General features: G+C 34.4%; 1 protein-coding gene across 1 annotated transcript in view; it reads left to right on the forward strand.

Moving 5' to 3' along the window:
• Positions 1-13,180, forward strand: part of LOC128982072 (eukaryotic translation initiation factor 2-alpha kinase) — a 221,666-nt gene that overhangs the window by 173,833 nt on the left and 34,653 nt on the right. Inside the window, exons 10-14 of the mRNA XM_054401116.1 lie at positions 2,148-2,244; positions 4,126-4,352; positions 4,815-4,961; positions 6,170-6,785; positions 12,759-12,938. Coding sequence (XP_054257091.1) covers positions 2,148-2,244; positions 4,126-4,352; positions 4,815-4,961; positions 6,170-6,785; positions 12,759-12,938 — 1,267 coding nt within the window. The remainder of the gene's footprint in view (positions 1-2,147; positions 2,245-4,125; positions 4,353-4,814; positions 4,962-6,169; positions 6,786-12,758; positions 12,939-13,180) is intronic.

Here is a 13,180-nt window from a genome sequence, read left to right on the forward strand (position 1 = left end):
GTCATTTAATGCACATTATTTATTTTTGTATTGTCATCTCAATGAATCCTTTTAAAACTGGTTGAATATTGTTCTTTGAATTACTTATTATATAATTATGGTTAAAGTAAATTATTTAATGCATGTGAATGACATTATTTACTGTTGTATTGTTATCTCTATTAATCCCTGGTTAACTATTGTTGTTTAAATTACTTCCTATTAGGGGTCTGCGGTACAGAAAATTTAAGGTCGGTACGGTTCGGTACGGTACAATATTTTGTACCTCGGTTCTCGGTACAAAATCGGTACGGTACGCGGCTACCCGTATTTTTGCGGTTTTCTGGTCAGAACTGTATTTAAACCATTATTTTTAACTTTAATACATTGACATAACTATGAAAATGGATAGTATCCTACAGTCATGGTTTTCTAACAACAATTACTGTACCACACATTATTAAAAAAAAAAAAAAACTTACTACTACGAGGATTGTGTCAAGAAAAATCACAGTTAAGATAAAGGCTTTATCTATTTTACTCTGAGATACTTTGAATAGCCATGATAAAAGTGGTTTTAAAAATATGATAAGAGTTTTTAGGAACAAACATGTTTGAAACATTTATTGACAAGATAATTTAACAAAACTGGTAAATTATTTCCAACCAACACAGTGTCTAGTTGTTTTAAAAAAATTTTAAAACATATAGGCCTAAAAGTATTTAGTACGATGACAGTGTAGTTGACAGCTGTTCACTAGAGGTTATGATGAAGTAATGGCAAAGAGCATATTTTTGTATCAGCTTCAAGACTAGTTATAAGATTGATACAACTTTTGAAAAGTTTTTTTCTGAAACTAAAATTTGGATTATCACAGAGTAAGATTATTGTCTTTTCATTTACAAAGTTAACATCCACAATATCAATCAAATCAATCATTAGTTTATCTTAGGCTCAATTCAATTTTCTTAGTATATTTTAAAGCTCTTCCAAAGAATCAAAAGACCCAGACCTAATTATTTAGGAGGGCCTATATATAAATTGATTAGGTTACAATGAGGGTAGCAAAATCACTATCTAGTTCATAAGATTTAGATTGCATAAAGTACCTTCAACACAACACAAAAATACAGGAAACTAAAAAAAACATTTTAAGCCTTAAACAGCCACATCTAACGATATAAGACAAAATACAGAACATGAAAAAAAAATTATGCAAACAACAACAACTATGCTTGTGGTTGTCAATAGAAAGATAAAATATCTATAACAAATATTTTAACTTATAAAATAAGATTGTAGATTAGTTACAAATTTAATATGTAACCATAAACAGTTTAATGGCAGTAGGCAATGGCCAGCGGCAAATTGAATATCTACGAAAATACTGACTGAGTTAGAGATAACATTTAACAGTCATCATAAAACTATTATTGTTATGATAAAATAGAATTGGCGAAAGTCGTAAAGAAATAAAAGTGATAAAACTCAACAGTTCTTGGAAGTACTTGAATACAACAATTATTATTGTCGTGATAAAATGTTAATGGATTTGGAACTGATAATGGGGTTTTTATTGCATCACCCTAGTAATAAATAATAAATTATAAAGATCTTAAACAAACATCACTGATAAGACTTTTATGTGCTGGGAACCAACTGTCCTTGACTACGATAGTAAACTGAAAGTAATTTATTATTATAATTAGGCTGTACCGTGTAAAATGCTGTACTGTACCGAACCGATGACGGTAATTAAGCTTGTACCGTACCGTACCGACATTTTCGGTGCACCGCAGACCCCTACTTACTATATTATTGTTAAAGTTAAGAATTATTTAATTAATGTTATTTATTGTTATATATTTATTTATTGAAGATATTTTTTTTCTTAGTTTTTGTTAAAGCTAGTTAATTTTAGGCTTATATAGAAATTTGTCTTTGAAAAGTAGAGTATAAGTGCAAACAACAGTGAAAGCAGATCTTGACCAAAATCAAGGAAAACCAAACTGGTGATAAGGACTGACCAAAGACAAAGTATATTGTTATCAAGAACCAGTTTTCTCTATGAAATTTTCCTCGCTTTTACAGCAAGTTATTTATACAATTTTGTAAGACTTTGTGATTTAAAAGAAAAAAGAGTGTTATACAGAGTGTTTTGTTGCAGGAAAGAAGTTTTCTTAATCAGCATAACCACTGCCATCGTAGTCAACTTAGTGATAAGAAGAAGGATAGATCATTCGATTAGTTACCATTCCAATCAGGTACCTATTAATATTTCAAATATCTTGCATTTTTCAAGTATTTTTACTCAATGAAAGTTAACAGTGTTGCTTTAAATCCCTACCTGTTAAAATTACCTATTAATACCTAATACATTTATTCCTTGATTGGTTTTTATCTATATTTACTTTATAAAAATATAATTTCAAAAATTACTGTCCTAAAGGTATACATTTTATTTTTCCTATAATAATGGGTTTCAAACAACACTAGTATAAATTTAGACTTAAGTTCACAATATCATACTCTCTAGTATTAATACATGAGTGGTGGTGTTGGTAGTGTACATTTTTAAGTCAAGGTATTGTTTATTACTTAATAATAAAAAGACTGGACTGAAATAAAGACTATCTCACCATTGTTGGGTTGCCTGGTAGTGGTAATACAAGTACTTGCCTAGTAACTACGGATGGGTCAGTTGTTAATATGGGTTGGAGAATTGACGTAACATAAACATGAGTACAGTAGAACCTCTTTAATCCGAACTAATTGGGACCAGGGGTAGTTCGGACTATTGAATAGTTCGGATTACAGAACATATTGTTGTTTTTACATAAGAATAGCTAAAACATGGCTAAAATTGATCAACATTATTTTGGGAATAGTGAAAAAATGTTTTATAAAGTAAAATACAGTGTTTATTTAATACAGTAGTTACTATGGTGAATAAACAATATTGTAAATTAAATACAGTATACAATAAAGAACTGCACCCCATCTATATGGAACAGCTGTCACCAATTTGTTATTAAAAAAAAACATAGTTATGTGAGCCAGTCACAGAATGTGTTAGGGTCTAAAAATCCATTTTCTACCTTATGTATTGTTGATGACCAAGGTGATGGGTCTTATCAGTTGCTATAGTTCACCATAAGTCATTCCATTAGTTTGACTTAGTTTAAAAGTCTGTGCATTCGACAGAAATTAGTGTTTTAGATCAGTGCAGTCTATCTGTGGCTCACATCAACTAAAACGATTTTGATTTTAAAACTGGCGACAACTTTAACATGGGGATGCAATGTTTAGCTGTATTCAGGGTGTCTACCAGTCTGGAATTCCAGGAAATTTGGGAAAAAGTCGGGGATTTTGAAAGGTCGGGAAAAGTCGTGAAAAAGTAATGAATTTCAGCTGAAGGTCGTGAATAATAGACGATAGACAAATTCTTTATTCCTTCAACAATATACACATGTTGTAATAGACATCTTCAAACTTAAATTAAATAGCAAATAACAAGCTAACAAGGCAACAAATATTTGTTCTGTCAAAAGATACATATAATACATAAATAAATGTCACAAAAATATAATGATCTAAAATAATCTTACCCTTCAAAATTAGGGGTGATCGGGTCCCAAAACTTCGGAAAATGTTCGAGTATTCGCAATCATTGGGACGGGATTACATTTGATACAGGATTTTCCTGGCATGTGATTCGTTCCGATTGTCGGCCATTTCGCCGCGCCGCGAGTGACGATGGAATCTAGGTATTTAAGTTATTAGGAAAATGTATCCATTTACTTGAGTTTATCTGTTTTCTCAGTATTGTTAACCCATTGATTGCCACGAGCGGTTGAAACAATTGTATTTGAGGTTTACCAGTAGTATTGCTTCTAGGATTTTCGGCCTTTTCTCCACATAAATGTAGGTGTTTAGGTAAATTGTTATAAAATACTTATTTATTGACATTTTTGACCTAAATTTGTTTTGTTTTGTAGATTATTAGCTCACACATTTTAAAATACTAATTTTAGTTGAGATTTCATGAGTTAAAATAAAATATACCACAGACCCCTAATATTTAGTGATTTTTTTTAAATATTGGCTATGGATCCCGTTCCTTAGTAACAACTTGATTCTTCCAGCTTGACATAGTAAAGAAGTCACTGAAGTCGTACAGTTCCCAGGACTCTGGCATGTCCGACCTCAGTCTGCCTCTACAACGCTCCAGTGAGAGCTTTGAGTCTCGCTTCCTCACTGACTTCATCCCTGTCCATTGTCTCGGGAAAGGAGGCTTTGGTGTGGTGTTTGAAGCTAAAAATAAAATTGACGACTGCCACTATGCAATTAAGCGCATTCCTCTTCCCAACAGGTTATTTACACCATATCCATAAGCTATATTGTACCCCTTTAATTCTTGTTAGTAGATGGGTTAAATCAAAATTAGTTTTTTTTTATGGAAATATTCTGTTACATATTTTGTAAAAAAAAAATTAAGTTATGTAAAACTAGAGTTGTTGATGGCACATTTTAGTAGCACGCCTAAATAAGTAGTCTACCTATCGATTTTGTAGGCCTAACACAGAGAATTCATTGAGTTAACAGATCCAGCTATAAAGTAACTATTTATTTGCTGAAATGTAGCCTACATATCATAGTTTTTTTAAGGTTAAATGATAATTTTACTTACATAAGTAAATAGAACTTGATGGCTTAAACATATTACATTATTTATGGAACATTTCAATGGTTTTGCAGTGGGTATACTGTCTCTACACAATAAGGGAAATCAGTACTTTGACTTGAGTTTGTTAATTGTGGTGTTGATTTGCAGTGAGGAGTCAAGAGAGAGAGTGATGAGGGAGGTAAAGGCATTGGCCAAGCTTGACCATCAGAACATAGTGAGGTACTTCAATGCTTGGCTAGAGTGCCCTCCCCCAGGCTGGCAGGAAGTTCAAGATCAGTTCTGGTTAAACAACAGGTAAATAGTGTTATTTACTCTTTGCTAGGAAACCAACTGTATCTATTATTCTTTCCGCTCCTACTATCTAAACGTCTGTCAACACTGGACGCTGGTCAGCTTTTAAGTACAGCATGTTGTTTTATTTTGATACCCCTTCACAAACTGTGGTACAATGCATGTTACTACTATGAACAAGAACACCATCACCTAAGCTCGACGCATTTGATAAATTTATCACTTTTAATCATTTAACTTTTTTTGTGACTATTTCCTTCTTACCCTCCAAAGTAAAGACACCAAAACAAATTTTTTACGCCACACTACATTATTTTGACGAACTTCCCACGCAAGGATTTAGTCCAGAAAACAGCTGTTTGCCGCCAGCTTATTCAAATGGGGTTTCATTGCGTACTACTGTACTGCAATGAGTTTTACCGGACACCAATCAGCTTATACTGTATTTAGATGGCAGTGAGTGGTTATAAACAAAAACATAACCTCTCTTGGAGGTAATGACTAGTGATTGTTAGTACTAAAGGAAATATATAAGGATATGTACGGATTTAGTAGTATGGCGTAAACTATCGTACGTAACTCGTCCAAAATGTGTGTACCGGACTCGTATGGTAATCCCGTACTCGACTTCGTCTCGCACGGGAACGACCACACTCGTCCGGTAAACACCTATTTTCAGGACTAGTAACGTAATATACTATTTCAGGTTTTTCCCCCATTGCACAATATGTACAATATTTTGCCTTGATGGTGGAAGAAGATGGTATTATTTTGTTGTGATAGCTAGGGATGAGAATGACATTTCTATGGTTATAGGAAGAGATGATGATTTGTCCATGACCATGGGAGATAAACAGGTTTTTCTAGGATTGTGGGAGACGGTGATGATGTCCCCTAACCAAGGAAAATGGTCACGATAATATTATTACAACCATATCACTAACATAAATGTACATTACACCAAATTAATCATTACTAAATTTAATACTCCTTGCTTAAATACATCATAACATCAATAACAATTTTGAAAAAAATAATGAATTGTATAAAAAAGTTTGATTCGGGCTCAGCCCGATCTAAAATCTCAGGCTCCCATTACCCCTAATCAAAAATCAAATGTAATTATTTAACTTTACTGTTAATTAATGCGCTTTCACTTAAACTTACTAAGGATGAGCTCTCAGGAACTTAACTCTTCTTCCGATTTTCAGGGATTGCTTCAGCTCTAATGGCGAAGCTTTCACTGTAGACCTGACTGGACAAGTGACACCAGATAGTGAGAAGAGCTTCGGACATGTGATCAACAGGAACAGACTAAGGTTACAGCCCAAGTCTCTGTGGCAACCACCCCAAGAGTGTGTGTCTCACAGCTCAGCCCTGCCTTCTAAACTAGAGCCCTTAGAGGACGACAACGACTCCTTCATTGTGTTCCAATCACATTCCAAAGAGTGTTCAGACGAAACCATGTCAGAAAACAACAATGATATCAAAGAGATTGAAGTAGAAGATAGCCAAAGATTGGACAGTGCAATAACAATGACATCAGACACATCCATGGACACAAATACTGATGTGACGGACGTAACTGAGAGCGAGACTCCAAAAAGACCAAACAAACTGGCTTTGAAAAAAACGACAGAAACTCGTGACTCATCTAGGATGTATCTGTTTATTCAAATGCAACTGTGTAAGAAGAAAAGTCTCAAGGATTGGTTAAAAGATAACATTCATAATAGATCAAAGCCAGATGTGATCAGTATATTTGATCAAATTGTCCAGGCAGTAGAATATGTCCATATGCAGGGTCTTATTCATAGGGATTTAAAGGTGAGTTATCTTGCTAGTGTATTATTAAAATTGTTTTACTAATATGCAACAAGATTATCGTACCCTTGCTCTGACCATTTTTAAAATACAGTGATCTATCACTAATCTGGTCCCATATTGTAACTAGGTAATGCCGTATTACTGAAAGTGGTGGACGAGTGCCAATAAAAGTAATGGGGAATCTTTTTTTTAATATAATATTGGGTACATAATCTTTGAACATCTCCTGATCTCGGTAGTATCGTGAATTTTTCTAAAAATCGCAATACATCACAAGAATAAAAGTTTGGTTGAAAAATCAAACCACTCTCACCCCTCTAATCTTGACATAACCTCTCACAAACACTAACTTCATAAACAAAACTTCAATACAACTGAACTGGACAATGTCACAATACGTAGGGGTGTGCAATGCATCGAAATTTCGATTAGATTCGATTCGATGCATCAAATCGTGATTCGATTCAGCATGCATCGAAATCACGATGCATCGATTTGGCCTCGATGCATCGAAAAAGACCGATGCATCGATTAAGTCCCGATGCAACGATTACGTCCCGATGCATATTTAAAACTAATTTAGGACTCCAAAATGAGTTTTAGATAGGGAAGTGTCAATTATCGCTACCACCGATACTCGGACATTGCCGATACTAGGAATATCGGTATCAAGAATCGATTGCCAAACGTCGATTCCGTCGATACCGACACCCGACAGGGATGGATAGATATTTTATTTTAACATTTATTTATTTGATAGCTATTAGTTTTGTAATCGCGCTAACAACTTTAGTAACCAACTTAGCACACTATTTACAGTAGACTCCCTCTAGTTCGGCTTCGGTTGGATCGGCCGCCGGATGGTCCGGCCCGGTCTCAGGGGGACAAGTCATATCGTCATGGGCGAATGACCTTCGACAGGATTCAACTTGAATGTTTAGTTTCCAACCATAGAAGTAAACAATTCATGTCAGTTTAGTTGACGGGTGCTTCTATGGGTAAATTGTTGCATATTACCTATGTATAACTATGTTACATAACCTCAAAAATACCAAAAACATTTAATAAATAGTTTTACTTCAGTCTAATATGTTGAAATGCAGTGTATAATTAAATATTTTGGACCATTTTGTATGCGGTAGGTTCCCCCATTATTGTTTTGGAAACACCACGGTTTATTTGACAAAAATAAATTAAAGCAAAACAAAGAAATAGCCATCGTTAGCTTCAAGGTAAAGCTATCCGCTTGCACTGAAAATCATCTGCTCTTTTCACAACTGATGTCTGCTGTGCACTTGCTATCTTACAACAGTTTGTGATTGGGTGATTAGTAACCATGGCAACTTGTTGAATGTGTGGTTGAAGAGAAACCAAAGAAAGAATAGAAGAACAAAAAAGAAAGAATAAGCGGTGTTGCACGTCATCCATTGTTATTTTTATCCTATTTTACGACTGTCGTTATTATCTTTATGACTAAGTACTGTAATTTTATTCTGTTTTACAAGTTATTTAATGTTTTTATCGACATTCTTACGTTCTGAAACAACATTTAGTAGTAGCCTATGCTGACTACGGTAGCAGTAGCTTGCAGTACTAGACTTTCTATTGTTCTGTTCTTAACGTGATTTATTGCTGTACGCACAGTGTTGTGTAATTTTTGTTTTGCTTGAGTAAGCGTGATTTTAAACATTACAGTTTTTTTTATATTCTGAACCAAGGTTAATGACTTCATATCACGATTGCGCAATACTATTATTTGTATTTTGATTATGTAAAATGCACTACATCCGGTTAGTCCGGCCGTTTTGTAGTCCGGCCAGTGGTCCGGTCCCAAGGTGGCCGAACTAGAGGGAGTCTACTGTAGTTCAAAACAGCTAAAGTTTAGCTTCAGCTGTTCTCTCTGCAGGCAGGATATTGCACAACACAATACAATCTACATTTCAAGATGTCAGACTCAGACAGTCAGAATTCAGTCTCAGACAACCGGCGCGCGCACGTTTCCTCAACACGAAATTATACTAAAAAATGTCTGTATCAATAAGTCAGACCTTTAAATGTATTATTTTTATTTTTATAACAAAATAAATAACCGAAACTTGTCTAAATGTTCAGTTTCATCCCTGCATTACGCATCAATGCATCATTAGAAAAATTCGATTCAATTACAACATCGTCGAAGTCAGAGGGTTAGGCTTGCACTTGCCTATTGCACCAAAAAGTAGATCCATATTAAATCTGTACTATCTACCTAGTTTAAAAGAGTTTAAGTGAAGTTAGGTGAAGAGTTTAGGTGAATTGCTACTATAACATAAGTATTGATTGAAAAAAACCATACGCATAGTCCCTGTCGATTTTGTAATATTATAATGAATGGTGAATGTTGACCATCTAAGATAAATCAAAGTATGTAACAAGAGTTCTCATTGGTCGAGAGGCCACGCTGCACTGTCATGTCAGCCAATCGACGTTCAAGTTTCAATGGAGCAAGTGACGATTGTTTGATGTCATTATTTGTGTGAGTGTCTATTATTGTGGGAAGGTTTTAGATAAGATACATTGATAAATATCGAAAACCGTTATGTAGGACGTGTTTGTTTATAAAGAGTATAAAATTAGGTTAAAGTTTAAAACGGAGTGATTTTCTTTTGTCTTACAAAGACCTAGATTAGACGTTCAATTATGTCAGTTAACTAAATCATGACATATGGCTTTATATAATATTTTAATAAAACATCAATTTTTCCGATTATATATCAATATGAATATTTTGGCTCAAAACACCAATTGTTCCAATCGATCGTTGTAGCATCGACTAACCAACACAAGGGAGTAGGCTATGTTTTATCTATGGTTGTAGTTACGTCGTACCCGGCTGGTTCACAGTGAATCCACTCTGCCCACTGCCTAGCCTTGTTCTTGGTATCATTAGGAACATAAACACATTTGTTACTAATTAAAACTATGGAATGTTTGTTTAAAGCACCCGAAGAAACACATTTTGCTGCACAGTGCACACAATTCTTTTACACTGAAGGCTGTTATTTTTTTTTGAAAAAATTGTCGCATGGTTGCAAATTAACTTATTGAAATTAATTGTATCAAACGTGCAGTCTTTTCTCTTTTATCAAGGAGATTTAAGTCCCAAACAAAACATAATCTTTCTTTTCTGAAGGCTAAATTAAAAGATATCTTTAAATATAAAAGTAAAGAAATAAAAAAAAAACTGACAAATGGCTGATAAAGTTCTGATAAGCCCATTTATAAATTAGAGTAAAGTTTATCAGATCTATGCTTTAGTCATTGAATTCAAACATTTATTTTAAAATCAACACTCAGAAACTTTTGTTTAGACGAAGAATTATGCAAGCGACTGAGGGTGAGGGAGGGAGGGCATGTGGACCAGACTTTACAAAGGGCAATTCTGCCATTCTGACAAACTTTCTCTTTTCCTACCCCTTGTCCCGTTAGACAGGGGAGGGGGTGCTTCACTTCACACTAAACTAAACACCCGCAGTTCACCATCGCAGTAGAGTTGAGTTGTTGATGTTGTGGTAGTGACGTAATTCTGTCGTCTGCTCTTCACAGCTCACTCATCAGCGGCTTTCGTGAAATTATAATTGATACCTAATTTTTGTTGATAGTCATTAAAAAAATGTTGGCCTCCTCACCCTGTTCAAGGGAAAAAGTTAAGAAATAAAATGTTTGTAAAATGTGGTTTGTTTTATTATTCTGTATTGAAAAGATATCGTAATTTATTAATGTGTTTTCAGCTAGACTTAGTGACTTTTTTTCTAGTCCAGGAGCTGAGGGGGTTTGAGCATGCATGAAAGTAGTACGCAATGTTATTGCTGATTATTGTAATATGGACTGTGGTGATCAAAATTACGTATGTCGCCTATTTCAAAAGTGGTCGATAAGGTAGGGGGGAGGGGGCAAACATGGCGGTTTGCGCTATGCGTTAAAACGCTGATATTTCGAAAACGGTAAAAGATAGAACATCGGTTAAACTTAAAACGTCGTTGTAATTCTAAAAGTGTGGACTACAATAATGGTTATTGAGTCCGAGGTCGTATCTCTATAAATAAACAAGTTATTGTATAAAATATGTAAAAATGGACTTTTCGTGTAGTTTTTTTACCGAAAGTAGAATTAATTTGTGAGTGTCGCAAAGAAGTAATATCAAATATCTTTGCTGATAGTTTTAATATGGACTGTAGTGATAAAAAATACGCATGTCGCCTACTTTTCAGGTGGTCGAGAACTTGGGGGGAGGGGGGCAAAGATGGCGGAACGCGCTATGCATTGAAACGACTGTAGCTCAATAACGGTACGAGATGGGACATCGGTTAAAACGTAGTTTCAACCCAAAAAATATGGCCAATAGAAAAGGTTATTGGGTAAAAAGTTGTATCTTAACTAATAAAAAAGTTATAACAATAATAAGTTTAACAAAATCTACATTATACAGCTATTTTCTTCAAAAATCATATGGATTGTTGATAAAAAATAGTGTAATTACTTAATTACTCGGCTAAATATTAACCAGATGCATTTTCTTATAAGAAAAAAAATATATTATTACAAATACATATGGTTAACCCATGTCCCATCTCGTACCGCTATCCTTACCATTGTACCGTTCCTCCCTTTCCATAGCATTTAAGGATTGCAGATACCGTAATCTAATCGTCATAAACAAATCCCACACTCCACACTGCTACCCTTGACTATAGAATCGAGTAATCTTCAGTATATTCTTTGCTCAATAGTAACAACTGATGTTTTTCCTTTTGTACTGTATTTTGTTTTGCTAGTATACTGTGGATAGACAAATTAGAAGTCTTTTGTTTACTTTTTCCTTGTTATTTAATTCAGCCAACATGGTTACCTAGCAACCCATAAGACTAATGTTAAAAAAATGTGATTTTCAGTTTCATTTTTCTACGTAATTAGATTTTTGTTGGCAGTTCTATTTGCAGTAAACTCGTTTTTAGGCCAGAAATAAACTATATACAACATTTGAAGAAAATCGTCGGAGCCGTTTTCGAGGTCTTGGTGCAAGCATACATACAAGCAAACTTTGCTCGTATTAGAGTATAGGATATAGAAATAATGTTTAGAAAAAATGTTTGCATAGTCACCTAGCAACCAACAACAACGTATTGTCATATATACTCAATTACTAAAAGCTCATTGATTTCTGTTGATACCGTTGGCTAACCTGATGTTTTTCTTCCCTTTGTCTGTCTGTACATGTCACCTGATCTATTGAGTGACATTTCTGCTTATGTTTTGTTTACAAACAAAGATTAGTTATGTTATTTGTTATTTGTGGAAGTTGTGTTTTGAAAGTGCAAACGTGAGTTGAGTTTTACTTTGTAAAATGACTAAATATTTAAAAAAATTAGATGAAAAGAGGCTTTAGAGGGAACAAACATGTTAAATTAGGTAGTCTAATAAGGAAAAGAAACAGGATGATAAGAAAAAATCTCCTAGACATTGAAAAAGAAAAGAAGCAAGATTATGAAGCTGGAATGTATAAGTTCACGATTTCTCCTGCGTTTTTGCGATTTACCGAAAGTTGAATTTTTAAACATGAAGATCCCATTATCTCAGGAAATAGTAGGCCAAAATCATTCAAATTTTCACTGTGTATTTAACATATGTATATACACACCCCCTAGTAGAATTAGTCATCTAGCTCTAAACAAAAAATAATAAAAAAATCTTTTTTCAGAAATTACAGCGGAAATATTTTTTTATTTTATAATTTATTAAAATAATGCCATACCATAGATTAAATTTAATAAAATTATTTGGGTGTCTTTATTGTAGCATATGTGGGGAAATTTAAATGTTGTATCTCATATACTTTCTGAGATAATGGGTCAATTGCATGCATAATTTTAACATTACAGGCATAGGGACGTACATCTCCCCTTAAGTAGCTTACACTACTATATACCGTTCCAGCCATCCAACATCTTCTTCTCTCCAGATGGCCAGGTGAAAATAGGAGACTTTGGCCTAGTAACAGCCATGGCGGAGAGTCCAGTGGACATCTGGGTCAGTGTGGAGGCTGAACTGGACGCCTGGGCTGATGAGAAGCATACTGCTCGGGTCGGAACTCAGCTCTATATGAGCCCTGAACAGGTACTTAATTAAACTAGTGGATTATTCAGTTAAGCAGGGTTTAAGCTGGTAAAAAAATCTTGGAGCAAAAATGCTACAAGCTCCCTGATGTATGATTATGTTATGATTATCAGGGTGTCTAGTAGTCGGGAAAATCGGGAAAGTCAGGATTTAGTCTTAAATTTGATTTCAAAGTCGGGAATTTTCATGATTTTGCCGCGATCGTCGTCTTGCGTTTACGTAACCGCGAAAGCCAATGATGA

The sequence above is a fragment of the Macrosteles quadrilineatus genome, unplaced genomic scaffold (assembly GCF_028750875.1).
Source record: "Macrosteles quadrilineatus isolate MER2022 unplaced genomic scaffold, UCM_ALF_1.0 Scaffold_1__1_contigs__length_201487025, whole genome shotgun sequence".
NCBI lineage: Eukaryota > Metazoa > Arthropoda > Insecta > Hemiptera > Cicadellidae > Macrosteles > Macrosteles quadrilineatus.